The sequence below is a fragment of the Rhincodon typus genome, chromosome 13, assembly GCF_021869965.1.
Source record: "Rhincodon typus isolate 14 chromosome 13, sRhiTyp1.1, whole genome shotgun sequence".
Lineage (NCBI taxonomy): Eukaryota > Metazoa > Chordata > Chondrichthyes > Orectolobiformes > Rhincodontidae > Rhincodon > Rhincodon typus.
Genome location: NC_063344.1, coordinates 14,432,026 through 14,448,574, shown reverse-complemented (window position 1 = coordinate 14,448,574; position 16,549 = coordinate 14,432,026). Strand labels below are relative to the sequence as shown.

General features: G+C 42.5%; 1 protein-coding gene across 1 annotated transcript in view; it reads left to right on the top strand.

Moving 5' to 3' along the window:
- Positions 1-1,447: 1,447 nt before the first annotated feature.
- Positions 1,448-16,549, top strand: part of LOC109914602 (probable G-protein coupled receptor 149) — a 35,842-nt gene continuing 20,740 nt past the window's right edge. Inside the window, exons 1-2 of the mRNA XM_020514215.2 lie at positions 1,448-2,368; positions 3,877-4,069. Of these exons, the coding sequence (XP_020369804.1) occupies positions 1,448-2,368; positions 3,877-4,069 (1,114 nt within the window). The remainder of the gene's footprint in view (positions 2,369-3,876; positions 4,070-16,549) is intronic.

The window sequence follows — 16,549 nt, the reverse complement described above, 5'->3', positions numbered from 1 at the left end:
ATGATGTTGCCAAATTTGAAGGATTTCAGGAATATGGGAACAGGGTGGGAGAGTGAAACTGAAGCCAAAAGCCATATATGACCTGATTGAATATTGCAGCATACTTAAGGAGACATGTTTTGTTCCTATTCATATTCCTATATCCATATGTGGGAACAAACTTTGAAAACCCAACTAACAAGGTGGAAAATAAATAAATATCACCACTCAGCAAAACAAAGCTATCATTGTTTTCTGAGAAACGGATATTTCTGATAAGCCTAACACTTTTATGGTGGATATATTGAAGAATAAATTTACCATTAATTTGAAGATGAGAAAAGTTTGGTCCTAGTGTCTTGTGTCAGTATTTAAGCCTCAACCAACATCACTAAGAACGGATTATCTAGTCATTACCACATTGTTGTTTGTGGAAGCTTGCTGTGCACGAATTAACCACAAAACTCTTATCATTATGACAGTTTTGAAAGGGCAACAGACAATTCTCTCTAAGCCAGCTCTGAATAAGGATCACTGGACCCCAAGAGTTAACTCTGCCTTCTCTCCACAGACGCTGCCAGACCTGCTGAGTTTTTGCAACAATTTCAGGTTAAATTATCTCTTCCTGTATCTTTCAATCTAGGTTGCGACTGCCCTCATTGCTTTTCATCGTACAGCATCCACGCTGAACAAGCCTCACCTTGGCCGCTGATTAAAAAGTAGCGCACTTTGCATGTATAAGTTGTCAATTTGCAGTCGTGTTTCCATTTTTCCTTTCTTTGATCAGCAATTAGCACTTTGCAGCCAAGTCTTAATGCGCGGGTAACTCAGCAGCGTGGCCACAGTGCATTGAGGGTAACATTTCAAAAAGCTTCTCCTTCAAGTGCGCATTGAAAGTAAATGTATTCAACACGTGCAATCGCAAAGAGGGAGGGAGGAATTCTGATTTCCTGGGTTGGTATTGTACATGGATTGGACGATGACGCAACTTGGGCGCGTCACCTTAGTCGCCAGCCCTATTCTCCGTCAATGTAAATGTGCACTTCAACGAAAGCGCGGATGTACTCTGTTTCTGTCTATCTCGCTCGATAATCATTGCTTTTTTAAAAAAAAAACAAAAAGAATATCAATTTCCTCTGCATTCAATCCATCAAAAACGAGTGAAAATGAGAGATACTGCTGAGTGGAGCGAAACTGGACGCAACGATCATGATTTAAAGTCCAAACTAAAGTGCCAGGAAAAGCCAGAGAAAAAGTGAGCAGCATTTCAGCACAACGAAAGGAGGACAGCGACCAGGGCACGCACCCACAGGAGTCCCGTTGCAGGAGTGCGAGCTATGCACAAGCAAGTTAAGGCATGGCAATCCCAAGCAAAGTGTCTGAAACTGGCTTTACTCAAGGAGATGAAAGACATGCAGCTTTGGCAGTGCAGGAAAACCATGTCTGAGACCCCCGCCGCTTGAACTCCATGAACAGATCCCGCTGCCTCAGCGGTGATCCCGAAGAGACCGGTCTCACAATGGACACTCCAGTCGGGGGCAAATCGGTGAATGTCTATTTATTTTGCCTTACCCTCATCTGCACGCCCCTCATCTTCCTGGGCAGCGTTTACTCGCTGGCCTGCCTGCTGAAGACGAGAAACAAGAACTTCCTGGTGGTCATTATGGCTTCGCTTGCTATAGATGACCTCCTTTACGTGGTCGCCTTATCTATGTTCATGTCCTTGCAGTGGGGAAAGGAGAAGGTGCCCAGTTCTGTGTGCACCCTTTCAGCCGCCCTCTATCTATTGCAAGGGGTATCCGCCGCTCTCAAGTCCTCCTTAATCGTCTCCTACGACTACTGTACAACCAGGCGATCCAGGCTTTTCAGAAGCAACCAGCAACCTGTCCCTATGATCTGGCTCCTGGCGATACTATGGGCTATCAGTCTGCTTGTGAGCGCCCTGCCTGTCTTTGGGTGGGGCACTTTCGTCCCAACTCCTTGGGGGTGTCTTGTGGACCACAGAAGCTCTTATGTGCCACTTCTCTTTGCCTTGTACTCCGCTTGCCTCCTCGTCCTCATCACCTTAGCCGTACCCCTCACCTACAAACTGTTTTGCTTCGAGGGGCAGCAACAGACACAGTTAAATCCCAGTTATCATCAAGTGGCTGACAGTATGAATCCCGCGAGTAACGCCTCCACCTTGGAGAATCCGGTGGACAGAACTTCAAGGTGTCTCCATACCGATGTAAGCTGGAGCTCCGATGTAAAAAGTCGGTCTGATGTTATTCAATCATCGCAATGTCAAAGCAACTGCTTCGAACACCGGAACTCAACAGTGGAGTTCGCTCAAAAGCGCTTTTCCTTAATATTAGCCATGACGAAAGTTGTCTTATGGTTACCACTAATGGTGAGTGAACCTATCTATCTATCTATCTATCTATCTATCTATCTATCTAAACCTCTATTTTGCCTCTCGCGGCTATTTCTGGAGTTATATTGCTCCAGTTGTTTCAGCTGAGCAACTTTATTAACACCAGAAAGTGATTATACATGAGTCTAGGTTGAGAACTAATGATTGTTGGAGATTCTGTGATCAGTTGAATTCATGCACAACTCAACAGTAAAACCTGGGTAATAAACTGATACATAACACAAACCTAAAACCTCTCCTATCAATTCGCTATTTTTCATACTTGGAACATATTGTAAAGAAACACCAAAGTGCAAACTGCAAATTTCCTTTCCAATACTTACACTAGGATGATCTTCTAGTTTGCAAAAACAAAAGATCCCATGGTCATGCAGGTTAGCTAACCACCAGCATTCTCTCTGCATAGGTCAGTGCTTCTCAAACTTTTCCCACTGTAATCCCATTTTGAGGCTTGAAAATTGTCACAATCCCTGGATAAGGAACTGTGAGGAGAGGATGTGGGTCGGGGACAGAAGACCTGAAGACTTGTGAGGGAGAAATGGGGGAGAGGGGACTTGTGAGTTTGTGAGAGATGTTTGGGAGGTGGAAGAGACAAGACCTGTGAAAAGGGGTGGGGGAGGCTTGAGGTCCCAGCCTCCACTTTTGTAAACCCTGGTTTAGGTTCTTTGACAGAACTATTCAATTAATCTCATTCCCCTGCTCATTCTTTGAGGCCTTGCAATCTGAACCTTTTCAATTATTTGCCTATTCCCTTTTCAAAAGTTACAATTGAGTCTGACTTAATTGGCCATTCAGTCAAAACATTCCAAATCATGACAACTGGTTTTGGAGGTGGGGGTGGGTGGGATGAGGAAGGCTTAATTTCTCCTTTAGTTCTTTTCCCAGTTACTTTAAGTCGGTGTTCTGTGTTTACTGACAGTCACCAATTCCAACTTCTCTAGTGCCTCCACATAGCAAATGTTCCTCAACTGGGATCCATTCCAGAAAATTGCCTCTGCATTCTCTCCACAGCCTTGACATTCTTCCTAAACTGTGCTGCTCAGCATTGTGTACTGTACCAGATGAGGCCAAACCAATAATTTACAAAGGTTTAATATAATCTCTCTATATTTCTACCCTCACCGTCTGATAATAAAGCCAAGGACCCCACAATTTTTCTTAAAATCTTATCATCTTGTCCTGTCACCTTCAAAGATTTGTGTTCATTTAGCCCTGAGTCTTTCAGTTCCTGTACTGCCTGTTCAAATTAGAATGTTTAGCTTATATTGAATCTTCTAATTTATTTTGCCAAAATGCACAGTATTTCTGTTAGTTTTTTTTTTGACACTTGAATTACACCACAAACATTTGTCTTTATTTTATGCAACAGTGAACAAAGGTTCTACATTCCATGATTATGATGTATATCTCCATTTTCAGAGATTGATTGTTTCAATGAGGTTATGTGTCTGAGTGACCACCTGATTGATCTCTGTGTTTCATAGGTACAACTGCTTGTCCATCATGTCACCAAACTTGAGAATGTGTCCTTTGAGTCTTTGGGTTTTGTCCTGACCTTGCTGGCAGCTGCTATAACGCCAGTGTTTGTTCTGTCTGAAAGATGGATTCATCTGCCATGTGGATGCATCATCAACTGCCGAAAGAATGTGTACACAGTCGCATCAGAGCCAGCCAGAGGTAAGAAACATTCTATAGTACTTTTGACTGGCATGCAGTCAACACATATTGAGGCAATGCAAGCCAAGTTTAGGATAAATATTTAAAAAAGCTTCTATTTAGGAAAATATGTATCCCCCATATGTTATCTCTGATATTAAATCTTCTTATAATACTAATACAGTTCACTGTTAGTATAACAGCATTCTTGGTATATAGAAACTACAAAGCCAATTTACACTAACAAAGCACCTTTGATATAGTCAAAAGTCCAAGAGGGTTTTACAGTGGGAATCTCTACCAAGAACTTGTAGGAGAGTTGAAGAGCTGAACTAATGTACTGTTGAAGAAGTCAGTCCTAAGACAATTACCCTTTGAATTCAAAATAGGTTCATGGACTCAAGAGACAGAGTCAGCTAATCAATTATCTTTCTCTATCATGTCAATACAAACCCCACAAAATGTATTTATGAGATTGGTACCTTGATACTTAAATGTAATGAAGTTATTGACGATTTGTAACCTTCACTCTCTGACGACTAATGCTAACAAATTAAGACAAATAAATCAACAAACCACTCAGAAATGTCCTCTTTAACGAAAGAATGATCAGTATGGGTAGCTCACAAAAATGGTCATGCCTTGGTTGGTAGAATACATACCCTTGAGTCATCAGGTTCTGGGTTTAAGTTTTAATTCATGCATCCAAGGTTACCACTCCAATTCATGTCAGAGGTGCCATCCTTTGGATAAGACTTGCCAAGACCCCAGCTGCCACTACAATAGATGTAGCAGATTCCTTGGCTCTACTTTATTTAGGTAGTGGAGTTATCCAATAGCCAATGTTTGTCCCTCAATCAAGATCACAACAAAAAGATAATCTGGTTATTTTAAATTGCTGCTTGTGAGAGGTTGTTGTGTGTAAATTGGCTGCTGTGGTTACTACATTCCAACAGTGCTCATACTTCAGAACTTCTTCATTAGCTATAACATATGTTAGACAAATGGTACTTGCTAAAAATGCTACATAAAGGTTGTCTTTCTTTCACAAGAATTAGCCCACAGGGAATTTGGGCTGCTGTTCTTCTCAGACTAACAACCAGAAACTTGTGATGTGACCATCATTGGCTGGGCCAGCATTTATTGCACATTCTGAGTTACCTTTGAAAAGGTAATGGTGAGTTGAGTACTTGTACTGCTGCAGTCTATTTTTTGTAGGTAGACCAACAATGCTATTGGGGATGGAGTTCCAGAATTTTGACCCAGCACTAATGAAGGAGTGCCAAAATATTTCCAAGTCAGCATGGTTAGTGGGTTGAAGATGAACTTTCGGTTGGTGGTGTTCCCATGTATCTTCTGCCCTTGTTCTTTGGGTCATGCATTTGAAAGCTGCTGCCAAAGGAACCTTGATGAATTTCTGCAATACATTTGATGCTACTGTGGTGTCACAGGCTTGGCGGGCTGAAGAGCCTGTTCCTCTGCTGTATTGTTCTTTATTACATTCCTGCCTTGTGCCTTGAAGATGGTGGGCAAGCTTTGTGCATTCAGGACGTTGGTATACACAGCAGCCAGCCTCATGTAGCCACAGTATTTATTTGGCTAGCCCAGTTTTGTTTCTGATCATTTATAACCCTGAAGATGTTGATAATGAGGGAGTTAGCAATAGTAATGTTATTGGATGTCAATAGGTAATGGTTAGATTCTCTTTTGTTGAAGATGGTCATTGCCTAGGATTTGTGTGGCACATATATAAACCTTTAGACCATGGATGTGCTTATGTTATATGTATTTTTAATATCATTGTCACCATCAGCGGTCCCATGCAGATGACGATGACTCTCCTCCACTCTTAGGGTGAGTCTGTCAGTGACTGTACAGACCAATGCAACTACCACAGGCTCTGTTACACTTGGGGCAGATGGTGGTCAGCGGAAGGGGTGGGTTGGGCATTGGTGTGGCAGCACGCTCCTTTCGCCCGGCTTCCATTTTTTCCAGATGGCAAGTCTCGAGATGCCCAATGCCTTCCCGGATTCTCCTCCTCCACTTTGGACGGCCTTGGGCCAGTGATTCCCAGGTGTCTGTGGGAATGCCGCACACCACCAGTAAGGCCTTGAGGGTATCACTGAAGCGGTTCCTCTGTCCACCTGGGGCTCGCCTGCTGTTTTGAAGCTGGGAGTAGAGCACCTGCTCAGGAAGTCTCCTGTCGGTCATGTGGACGAAGTGCCAAGCCCATCATAATCAATCTAGGGTGGCCAGTGCCTCAATGCTGGGGATATTGGTCTGGTTGAGAACGTTGATGTTGGTGCAACTTTCTTCCCAGAGGATTTGCAAGATCTTGTGCAGGCAGCATTGGTAGTACTGCTCCAGTGCCTTCAGGTGTCTGCTGTAGACAGTCCATGTCTCAGAGCCATATAGCAAGGTGGGAACAACCACAGCTCTGTAAACCATGATCTTGATGTCAGATCTGATGTTGTTATTCTCACACTCCCTTTTCCTCAGGCCACTGAAGGCTGTGCTAGCACACTGGAGGCGATGCTAGATGTGTTATATAAAAGCATGCCATCAACCAGGTAGACCAACTTCTTCTTTTTGTGCGTACACATTATGGCTTTTAGTCTGTTTATTGTTCTCCAAACATGTCACATATTCAGGCTTCCATGGGGTGGTCTTCTGTGGATGATGGCAGGACAACACTTTATTATCTTTGATATTTCCTACACTCAAACATTTTCTCATCCCTGTTCTCAAATGTTGCAGACATGTTAGTACCTTGTCATTGCTTAATTTCCATTGCCAGCCTTTCTAACCACCATATTTGGCTAGGGCTGAATCTGAGCCTGATAATCTAAGAATCAATGCTAGCTATTGATATGTCACCTAATAGTTCGTGCTCAAGCTTTTTATTTCTTAAAGTGGGCAAAGATGTGATGAGAGTGAAGAAGTTCAAGAAAGGGAATTCCAGGATACAAATTTGTAATTACACAAAGTGGTCTATTCACAGAAAACCCAAAGTCTATGGCTAAAGAACTGTGAATGCAATAAGTTAAGGAGGGGTGAAGTAGTCAGGGTAAAGAAGAGTTTATTAGTTGACACAACTGAAGTCATTCTTCTCAAAATATAAATAGTTAGTCAGATTCCAACTTGCACCCTTCCATTCAAAACAATTTTGCCTCAAAAAGTGCATCCAACTGTGAATTGTGTTGCAAGGACAATGGACCATCTAGAACTGAAGTGAGTAACAATGTAGCTTCTAAAATAATTAGGTGTCATGATTGAGAAATAAACAGCTCAAGGACTGAGAAAGCCCTAAAATTCCAGTAAGTGAATTTAGAATCAAAACATGTGCAGAAAAAAAGACATGAGTGAAAAACTGGACTAAGAAAGAGAGAAAAAACATGAAAGGAAAGTAAGGCCTTTTTTCAAATGAATTTGACATTTTTAAGATCTCCAGCAACAATTCACAGTCTGAAGAAATGAATCTCTGCACTGGTTCACTGTCACATTGGTCACTTTCTTGGTCAGAGAAGTCAATTGACAGTTATTATGTGTTATCATATTATTACAAGAGTAATTACCTTGTTAATTATTGGGCACAAATTTCTATGGGCTCTTGTGGCATTGTGATATTGTCCCCATATCTGGGCCAGAAGGCCTGGATTCACAGTCCCAGGCACTCCAAAGGAGAGCATGGCAAAACAAGTTGATGAAAAATATAACTTGTTGTGGTGAGGTGAATTAGTAACTATTGCGCGCAAGCAGCCACTTTATGAAACTCACAGAGAGGTTGAGGAGGTTGAAGAGGCTGAACTGCCACATATTATGAGGATAATGGCCGAGCAGGTCAGAATATACAGAAGCTTGTGATGATTCACAATAAATGGGTAATCAACAACAGTTAAGAAACTTGACAACTTCCTGGACAAAGAATCACACTTGATTGCCATCACATCCACAAACATTCATTCTCTCCACAATTGACGTTCAGTAGCAATAGCGTACCATCCATAGGATGCACTGCAGAAATCATTAAGGCTACATAGACTGTGCCTTCCAAACCAAAAGAAAACCTATCATCCAGAAAGCCAAGGGCAGCAGTTTTCTGAGAAAACCACTTCAAGTTGCCCTCCAAGCTACTCACCATCCTCTCTGGAAAATATTGCCATTTCCTCCCTGTCCTGTTATTGGATCAAATTCCTGGAATTCTCTCCTGAACTTCATTGTTGACATACCAACACCAAATGGATTACAGCAGTTCAAAAAGACCATTTTCTCAAAGGCAATTAGGGATGGGAAATAAATGCTGGCCTAGCCAGCGACACTCACATCCCAGAATGAAAAATACAGAAGAATGCTTCCTCACCGCACGTCGCTGCATAACTTTCACATGATCAATAGTGTCATTCAGACACCTTTAATGTTGCAGAAAAGTTGTTTTCTTTTGCTTGACACAAATGACCAGCACAAAATCATAATGAATAAAAAATTTGCATGGGTAGTGTATGAATCTATGGAGAGTCTAATGATTTATCTGCATTTTAATTTCAATACTCATATATTTGATAATTAACATATATAAAGTAATGAATACTGCCTATAACAAATTAGACTTCCTTTGCTTGTGATATTGTGCCCCACAGGTGGCAAGAAGCATGAGGCAGAAATGGCACAATTCCCTTTATTGGGTATCTAGAATCTCATTGAGAAAGGTATGCAACTGTGCATCTAAATGCAAGTGTGTATCTAAATGAAACTGGACAGATCACCTGGCATTTACCTAGGCACCTGAAAAGACAACGGCTGAAACAGTCCTGTCGACCCTGCAAAGTCCTCCTCACTAACATCTGGGGATTAGTGCCAAAATTGGGAGAGCTGTCTCTCAGACTAATCAAGCAACAGCCTGACATAGTCATACTCACAGAATCATACCTTACAATGTCCCAGACACCACCATCACCATCCCTGGATATGTCCTGTCCCACCGGCAGGACAGACCCAGCAGAGGGGGCAGCACAGTGGCATACAGTCAAGAGGGTGTTGCTCTAGGAGTCCTCAACATTGACTCTGGACCCTATGAAGTCTCATGGCTTCAGGTTAAACATGGGCAAGGAAACCTCCTGCTGATTACCACATACCGTCCTCCCTCAGCTGATAAATCAGTATTCCTCAATGTTGAACAATGTTTAGAGGAAGCACTGAGCATGACAAGGGCACAAAATGTACTCTGGGTGGGGGATTTCAACGTCTATCACCAAGAGTGGCTCGGTAGCAGTACTACTGATCGAGCTGGTCGGGTCCTAAAGGACATAGCTGCTAGACTGGGTCTGCGGCAGGTGGTGACAGAACCAACAAGAGAGTAAAACATACTTAACCTCATCCTTACTAATCTGCCAGCTGCAGTTGCATCTGTCCATGACAGTATCGGTAAGAGTGACCATCGCATAGTCCTTGTGGAGACGCAGTCCTGCCTTCACATTAAGAACAACCTCCATCGTGTTGTGTGGCACTATCACCGTGCTAAATGGGACCGACTTCGCACAGATCTAGCAACTCAAGACAGGGCATCCATGAGGCACTGGGGGCCATCAACAGTAGCAGAATTGTACTCCAGCACAATCTGTAACCTCATGGCCCGGCATATCCCCCACTCAACCATTACCATCAAGCCAGGGGGTCAACCAAGGTTCATAGGAGAGTGCAGGAGGGCATGCCAGGAGCAGCACCAGGCATACCTGAAGATGAGGTATCAACCTGGTGAAGCCACCAAACAGGACTACTTGCACACCAAACAGTGAAAGCAGTAAGTGATAGATAGAGCTAAGTGATCCCACAACCAATAGATCAGATCTAAGCTTTGCAGTCCTACCACATCCAGTTGTGAATGATGGTGGACAGTTAAACAACTCACTGGAGAAGGAGGCTCCACAAATATCCCCATCTTCAATAATGGAAGAGCCCAGCACATCAGTGCAAAAGATAAGGCTGAAACATTTGCAGCAATCTTCAGCCAAAAGTGCCGAGTGGATGATCCATCTCAGCCTCCTCCAGTGGTCCCCAGCATTACAGATACCAGTCTTCAGCCAACTCGATTCACTCCACATGATATCAAGAAACTGTTGGAGGCACTGAATACTGCAAAGGCTACAGGCCCTGACAACATTCCGGCAATAGTACTGAAGACTTATGCTCCAGAACTTGCTGTTCCCTTAGCCAAGCTCTTCCAGTACAGTTACAACACTGGTATCTACCCGACAACGCGGAAAATTACCCAAGTATGTCCTGTACACAAAAAGCAGGACAGATCCAACCCAGCCAATTACCGCCCCATCGGTCTACTCTCAATCATCAGGAAAGTGATGGAAGGTGTCATCAACAGTGCTATCAAGCAGCACCTGCTCAGAAATAAATTGCTCAGTGACGCCCAGTTTGGGTTCTGCCAGGGCCACTCAGCTCCTGATCTCATTACAGTCTTAGTTCAAACATGGACAAAAGACTTGAACTCCAGCGGTGAGTTGAGACTGACAGTCCTTGACATCAAGGCTGCATTCAACTGAGTGTGGCATCAAGGAGCCCTAGCAAAACTGGAATCAATGGGTATCAGGGGCCAAACTCTCCGGTGATTGTAGTCATATCTGACACAGAGGAAGATGGTTGTGGTTGTTGGTGGTCAAACATCTCAGCTCCAGGACATCTCTGCAGGAGTTCCTTAGGGTAGTGTCCTAGGCCCAACCATCTTCAGATGTTTCATCAATGACCTTCTCTTCATCATAAGGTCAGAAGTGGGGATGTTTGCCGATGATTGCACAATGTTCAGCACCATTTGTGACTGAAGCAGTCCATGTTCACGTGCAACAAGATCTGGACAATATCCAAGCTTGGGCTGATATATGGCAAGTGCCATTTGTGCCACACAAATGCCAGGCTATGACCATCACCAATAAGGGACAATCTAACTACCTTCCCTTGATATTCAATGGTGTTACCATCACTGAATTACCCACTGTCAACATCCTGGGGGCTACCATTGACCAGAAACTCAACTGGACTCATCACATTAACATAGTGGCTACAAGAGCAGGCCAGAGGCTAGGAATACTGTGGCGAGTAACTCACCTCCTGACTCCTCAAAGTCTGCCTGCCATCTACAAGGCACAAGTCAGGAGTGTGATGGAATACTCCCCACTTGCCTGGATGAGTGCAGCCCCAACAACACTCAAGAAGCTTGACACCATCCAAGATAAAGCAGCCCGCTTGATTGGCACTACATCCAGAAGTATCCACTCCCTCCAAAATCGATGCTCAGTAGCAGCAGTGTGTACTATCTACAAAATGCACTGCAGAGATTCACCAAAGATCCTCAGACAGCACCTTCCAAACCCACGACCAGTTCCATCTAGAGGGACAAGGGCATCAGACATATGGGAACACCACCGCTTCCAAGTTCCCCTCCAAGTCACTCACCATCCTGACTTGGAAATATATCACCGTTCCTTCGCTGTCGCTGAGTCAAAATCCTGAGATTCCCTCCATAATAGCATTGTGGGTCAACTCACAGCAGGACGACTGCAGCTGTTCAAGAAGGCAGCTCACCGCCTTCTCAAGGCCAACTAGGAATGGGCAATAAATGCTGGCCAGCCAGCGACACCCACATCCCACAAATGAATAGAAAAAAAAAATCTATATAACCGATCAGAATGGACGCTTGTGAAATTGGCAGCACAAAACATGAGAAGGAACTGTCTGTTAGATTGGTTAAATTAAACATTAGCTCAACTGGGGCTAGGCTGCTGAAGATAAGGTAAGAAAGGTGTGTTAAGAGAAAGAAAAAATACAAAGAAAAGTGCAAGAAAGCTAACAAGGTGTGGAGCTGGATGAACACAGTAGGCCAAGCAGCATCAGGGGAGCAGGAAAGCTGATGTTTCGCACCTAGACACTTCTCTAGGCCTGAAATGTCAGCCTTCCTGCTCCCCTGATGCTGCTTGGCCTGCTGTGTTCATCCTGCTCCACACCTTGTTATCTCAGATTCTCCAGCATCTGCAGTTCCTACTATCGCTGCAAGAAAGATAACCTCATTTTTAAAAAGGCCCAACAGTAATTAAAACCTAAAAACTTCACACTTGTGTCAATTATTTTTCAGAGCTTACGAGTTTGACTGATGCATTTCACACTTACCACACTACAAAAAGAATACTGAGATTTGAAGGGCTAAAAATTGACTAGGCTCATAATGAGAGATGGGATTATTTTATTGTGTAGTATGACACCACATTGAGTTTGGGTTCAAGGCAGCAAGGTCAGGGGTAAAGCAGAATCAAGAACAGTTCTTCAGGCTTAGACTTCAAAGTCACTCTAGTCATTAAAAATTAATACTAATTATTGCTGTGCATAATAATGAATGATATACCAGCTTCTAACATTGTGTAAGGACCAATCTATCTTCATTGTGTGTTCATGTCCACATGCTCTCTCAATCTTTTATGTCTAGAGTAGTCTAACTCTTCCCACATTATACAATTTATGCTCAGGTATGTACAGCTCTGTGACATAGGACCAAGAATCCTGAACCCCTTACAGAGATCATAAAATGAGATCATACTATGCCTGATTAATTTGAGGCAAATAGCACATCAACACGCACATCTAGCCTGCACTGCTTAAAGGCAGTTTATCGCCCTTAACACAGAGATACACTCGTTGTGTATTGCAGCCCCTGGAATGTGTCCAAGGCAACTGCAAAACATATAGTAAGGAAATTCAGAGTGATGAATATTTCATTTTATGTGTTATTATTGGTAGTGTTGTTATGGAATGATTCCTTTTTTGTATCGTGTCCTTTATTACAGGATATTGGCAAAGAGGATATTGTGATGGTATGTGGCAGAGAGATGGAAAGTTGGGAAATTGTGGATATGAGGATGAAATTTTAGGCAAGTAGATTTAAAAGGGACAGTCTTGGATGTCCAACCTGGTGCAAAGCAGTTCCAGACACTTTCTTCCTTCCTCCTCCCCCACTTCTGATCCATTAGCTTCCTTCTCTATTTCCATCTAAGGTGACCCTGAATGCCATATGGCAAGAGCCGCACGCTATTCAGCATGAAATTGTGGAGAATAGTGCAGACCACTACAAATGGGAACCACTTTTGGCTATACTGGATGATGGCTCAGTAGAAACTTTTGTTAGGAATACTGATGTCTTGCTCCATGATACTCTTGACCCTTGTTGTAAGCACATTGTGCAATTAGGGTTTGTGGTGTATGGGAGTCATGAGAAGGTGGAGTGCAGGTAGCCTTGATACCAGAGCTAGTCTCTGGTTCACCATATTAGTTCAAATATTTTATGTATGGTGGGTACAGGGAGAAAGCATCATGACTGCTGACAGGTTAGCAGGCAATCAGTGCCGTGAAGTTTTAGCGCACAATGCATGCTGACTGCACATTCAAAGAGTGGCATCATTTGTGTTTTTGCTACATTTTTCCACTAATATGAAAGCCTCACAAAAATATATAAGTGTAGTTGATGGCTCCTGCTCAATTGGGAATCACACTAGCTTGTCAAAAAGACATTCCCATACATAATGCTGCTCTTTGATAAGGGAGAAGACTATGAACTACCCTTTCATGACACACAGCTCCTCTGTCAGTTCCATAATAATATTGTAAACTTGACATGATGGCAATATTGTTTGCTCTTTCCTGGAAGGATCTGCTGGTCTACAAGTTAAGAACCACAATGATCTTCACCATGCTGTGTGGCTATGGGTCCAGTTGTTGGAAATGGTGCAGCTAAGTGACTACCTCTTTGGTGTAATATAGCTATTTCAGGCACTGTTCCCACCTGAGGATGGAGGTGGAAGAATTTCTTCTTGAATCTAGGTGGATTCATGGTGAATCGTCTTCCTGTTCCCTTGCAAACACATTTATCCCTCTCTGCTACCCACACTCAATCAACCCATAATGTTGCAGCTAAGAGAAACAGCAATTAGAGTTCTCTTAACTGAAAGCAGGCTTTCTGAAGATAAACATCCATTTCCTCTGATCTGCGTGTCAATGTTCAACAATTACTTGTTCTGAATCTAAAAGTTCTTCCAGACTCCTGTAACATTGAAAACAGTTATTCTGTGAACTCTGCAACTATGAAAGAAAGATATAATCACTTTGTTAGAAAATCTTTCAAATGTAAATAAATGAGTCCTTGTGATTTTGACTCAAATGTACTACCAAAATACAAGTTTATTACTCACACACTAATAGGATAACTATTACAGTTGTACAGTTCATTCATTCAACTTAGTTTCCTGCCAACCCAAGTTGATCAGACTTGGCTTCTGTAGATGTTGAATGACTAGCCATGCCATGAGTTCAGAGCTTAGAGGCACTGATCCTGACATTCTATACCCTAGTTTGTGAATTGTATCATATAATGTCAGAGTGTGTTTTGAAGCCAGGATATCTTCTTGCCAGAATTCCAGACTTGAACTTTACAAAGGACAATCCCAGATCCATTGTTCTCGTCAACAGTGAAATTCATAACTCACACAGGATATAGCCAACATGTCTACCATCCTTTCTGCTTACATTGTTCAGACCAATCAAGATGTGAATAACTTTAGAATTTGAGCGAATTTTAACATGCTTCACCTGTAGGTTCAAAGGTGATTCTTACATTGCTACAATGCTTTATTAAATGGCCAACTGCTGCTCCTATGTCTTATATCCTTAAATAGTCATATTAAGGTGGTGTGGTGAGTGTGGATACCTTTGTAGTGTTTAAGAGGGAGTGTTAAGGAGACTTGTGTGGTTCAATATGGAAATTATGATTTGATTCATCTGTGTGCTCCAGGCAAAAGCAGCATGATGGAGCTGAATTTTACAGTCAACAATCACTTAAGTTCCCATGATGAGATTACATTCCATAATCTGCACAGATGAAGGAACGTCACACTGTTCAATTGATCTGCATGGGGAGCCAGACAATAAGATATATAACCGATTTGGATGTGAACATATGAGGCATGGTTAGTAAGTTTGCAGATGACTTCAAAATTGGAGATGTAGTGGACAGCGAAGAAGGTTACCTCAGAGTACAATGGAGCTTGATCAGATGGGCCAATGGGCTGAGGAGTGGTAGATGCAGTTTAATTTAGGTAAACATTTTTGAAAGGCAAATCAGGGCAGAACTTATACACTTAATGGTAAGGTCCTGAAGAGTGTTGCTGAACAAAGAGACCTTGGCGTGCAGGTTCATATTTCCTTGAGAGTCAACTTGTATGTAGACAGGATAGTGAAGAAGGCGTGTGGTATGCTTGCCTTTATTGGTCAGTGCATTGAGTAAAGGAGTTGGGAGGTCATGCTGCGGCTGTACAGGACATTGGTTAGGCTACTTTTGGTGCATTGCATGCAATTCTGGTCTCCCTCCTATAGGATGGATGTTGTGAAACCAGAAAGGATTCAGAAAAGATTTAGGAGGAGGTGGCCAGGGTTGAAGGGTTTGAGCTATAGGGAGAGGCTGAATAGGCTGGGGCTATTTTGCCTGGAGCGTTGGACGCTGAGGGGTGACCTTATAGATGTTTCTAAAATCATGAGGGGCATGGATCAGGTAAACAGGTAAGGTCTTTTCCCCAGGCTGGGGTGTCCAATACTGGAGGGCATAGGTTTAAGATGAGAGGGAAAAGATTTAAAAGGGACCTAAAGTGCAACTTTTTCATGCAGAGGGTGGTGCGTGTCGAGGACATGGTGGAGACTGGTACAATTACAACAATTACACCACTAGAAATGCTGACAAATGGGACTAGATTTATTTAGGATATCTAGTTGGCATGGACGAGTTGGACCAAAGGGTCTATTTCCATCCTGTTTATCTCGATGACACTGTGACTCTAATGATGTAGTGGTGTGTCTCTGACAGTAACGCCTCAATTTCCTCATGAAAAAAGCACCTTTTCTTGCCTGAATTTGTTGTGGCTTTTACAGTTAAACCATTGTGAGAACCTATTGCATCACCACTTTTTATCATTCACATATTCAACACAGCTCTTTAAAAATCACAGGAAAAAAATACTGCTGAGTTTACATTGGACCTCTTTCCATTAAGCCTAAAGGTCACCATCACCATTCAGCAGATCTCTTCTGTAGAGTATAGCTATGAATTCGAACTTACTCACAATTTGCAACTAATCCAAACCCAGGTTAACTGCAGGAAAAGTAATCAAAAATTGTACTCCATTGTAAGTCCACATTAGAAAGGAAATCATTTCTTCCTAACTAATGGCTTTTAATTAGGCTTCCAGATGAGGTTTGGGCTGGAAATGGCAGCATGAATCCAGCCTTTCATGTTACAACATCAGAGACCAACAAATTGTTAAGTCCCTGGATGTATTATTCAGTTTAGTCATGTTAACTCTCAAGATGTAAAGATCATTCTATAAAAATCCATTTACCTTACAACTGTGTGCTTTTTTTTTCAATTTTCTTTGAAGTGGCACCTTATGAAAAGAGAGTTGCTTC